This window comes from Corvus brachyrhynchos, unplaced genomic scaffold (assembly GCF_000691975.1).
Source record: "Corvus brachyrhynchos isolate BGI_N302 unplaced genomic scaffold, ASM69197v1 scaffold14, whole genome shotgun sequence".
NCBI lineage: Eukaryota > Metazoa > Chordata > Aves > Passeriformes > Corvidae > Corvus > Corvus brachyrhynchos.
In genome coordinates, this window is record NW_008239110.1 from 302,596 (window position 1) to 304,413 (window position 1,818).

The 1,818-nt window shown below is 56.1% G+C and overlaps 1 protein-coding gene across 7 annotated transcripts in view; it reads right to left on the reverse strand.

Moving 5' to 3' along the window:
• The window catches only part of EPHA7 (EPH receptor A7), a 202,245-nt gene extending 200,427 nt beyond the window's left edge, over nt 1-1,818 (reverse strand). For 6 of the 7 annotated variants that reach the window (XM_017739527.1, XM_017739524.1, XM_008637722.2 and 3 more), the window contains exon 1: nt 1,651-1,812. In XM_017739527.1, the coding sequence (XP_017595016.1) occupies nt 1,651-1,747 (97 nt within the window). In that variant the 5' untranslated portion in view covers nt 1,748-1,812. Of the gene's footprint in view, nt 1-1,650 lie in introns of all 7 variants that reach the window. The other variant, XM_008637721.2, reaches the window with a different exon arrangement.

Here is a 1,818-nt window from a genome sequence, read left to right on the forward strand (position 1 = left end):
TTTTTTAACCCTCTCTTTGTTTCTCTGTTCCGCGGAGTTTTCTGTGCTTGCAGCAGGTAGCCGCTATCAATCCCTGTCTGCCGCTCGCCCCCTCCTGACCCTCCTTTGGCTAGGTGATTTTCCCCGAATATACAGACATTATACATGCACACTCCTAGGTATAGATGCATATATATAACCACCCACATACGTATAATACAGAAAAAACCGGGACAGGCTACTGCTGGGAAGCACCGGCATAGACCCGATCACGGAGCAATCCGTAGGGCAGAGCGGGGCAGGCAGTCCGCACCCTCCCCGCCTGCCTCCCTGTCCGTCTGCCCGGCTCTTCCCCGCTCCGCACCCCACGGCTACGCGTTAGTGCTCCCCGTGTGAGGGCGTCTGCTTTACAGCCCCTCCAAATAAACTTTCGAAATGCTGCTACGGAAAGGCTCCCTCCTCTTTTCCTCTCTAACCTCGCCATCGACTTCGTCTTTTAATGGCAGAGGACATTTTAATTGAGGTATTTCTTTAAGCTCCAAATGATATTTTATTGCATGCCAGAGGTTTGATGAAAAATACTGACGCATCCAGCTGAGGCGGGGGGGCGGGGGTTGGGGAACCCCAAACGTATACATATGCAGAGGTACCGAAAATGCCCTGACTCCCCCTTGCCTGTCATGTCGCGTGTGTCGTCCCCCCTCCCGCTCCCCCCGCGAAGATGGAGACGGACCTTCGCCTTCGGCTGTCAAGCGCGAGCAGGGCGCTCCTTTAAATCATTTCAGATTTTCTCAGCGTGAAAAAAGAGATTCCCAGATGGGCTTTGTGAATTGATTTTAAACACCTCCATCAGTCTCTGATACAAAACTGCCTGGATTGTCTCCGTGCGCGGCGGAAATAAATGTGCGGGGTTCGCCTTACACAGATACCAGTATTGGACTGATGGGAACCGGGAAGCTCCGTTGTGATACGCAGATAGTGTAAAACACCCATCCCTAAACCTCTCTCCAGCGATGCCGGGGGAGAGCACACGTTGCAGGCACACGACGCCAGGCCGTATGTCCCCTCTAAATACCTGTCCAGCCGACATGGCCGGGACACGCAAAACTGCGCCCCGATGCTCCTTCCCGCGGTCTGTGCCCGGCCCCGCTGGGCCGGAGCGCTGCAGGCCCCCGGTGGGAGCGGCGGGGAGCGCCCCGCAGCCCCAGCCCCGCGCCGTGCCTTGCCTCCCACCAAACGTCCCGAGCCCTAAAAGTCAGCCCCCAGCCCCTGCCCAAGGGAGCAGCGAGGTAACCCGCCCTCCCTGCACCTCCTAGGGAGGATCAGGGCTGGCACGGGAGAGCGACGCTCCCCTGCACGGACCCCCGGGCCGTGGGCTCTCCCAGCCCCATTCCGACTCATCACGTGCAAATGCCTCCCAAACCTCATTCCTGGGAGCAAAGGCAGTTGTCCCGGTCCCTCACACATACACACGCACAACCCCCAGTGAATGCCGTGCTTTTTCCTCCCTCCCACCTCAACTAAAAAGTCTTTTTATCTTTTTTTTTTTCCTGAGAGGGGGGCTGACAAGCAGCTGGCACGGGCAGGAGAGTCCCCTGCTAAGCCACCACATAGACTTCGTGGGCAAAAGCAATAAATAAGCCCAAACTTTTGTTTTCTGCATCACCTTACCTTCTTTTGCAGCCTGTGCCTCCCCCGTGTGTGCAAAGCGGAACAGCCAGACGGAGCACAAAATAATCCAAGAAGGGAGCCTACTTTGGAAAGCCATGGTGCAGGAGCGGGGTGATTTTATATTTCTAGCTCTCTATTTCTAGACACTGCCACTGCCTCTGCTTGGTG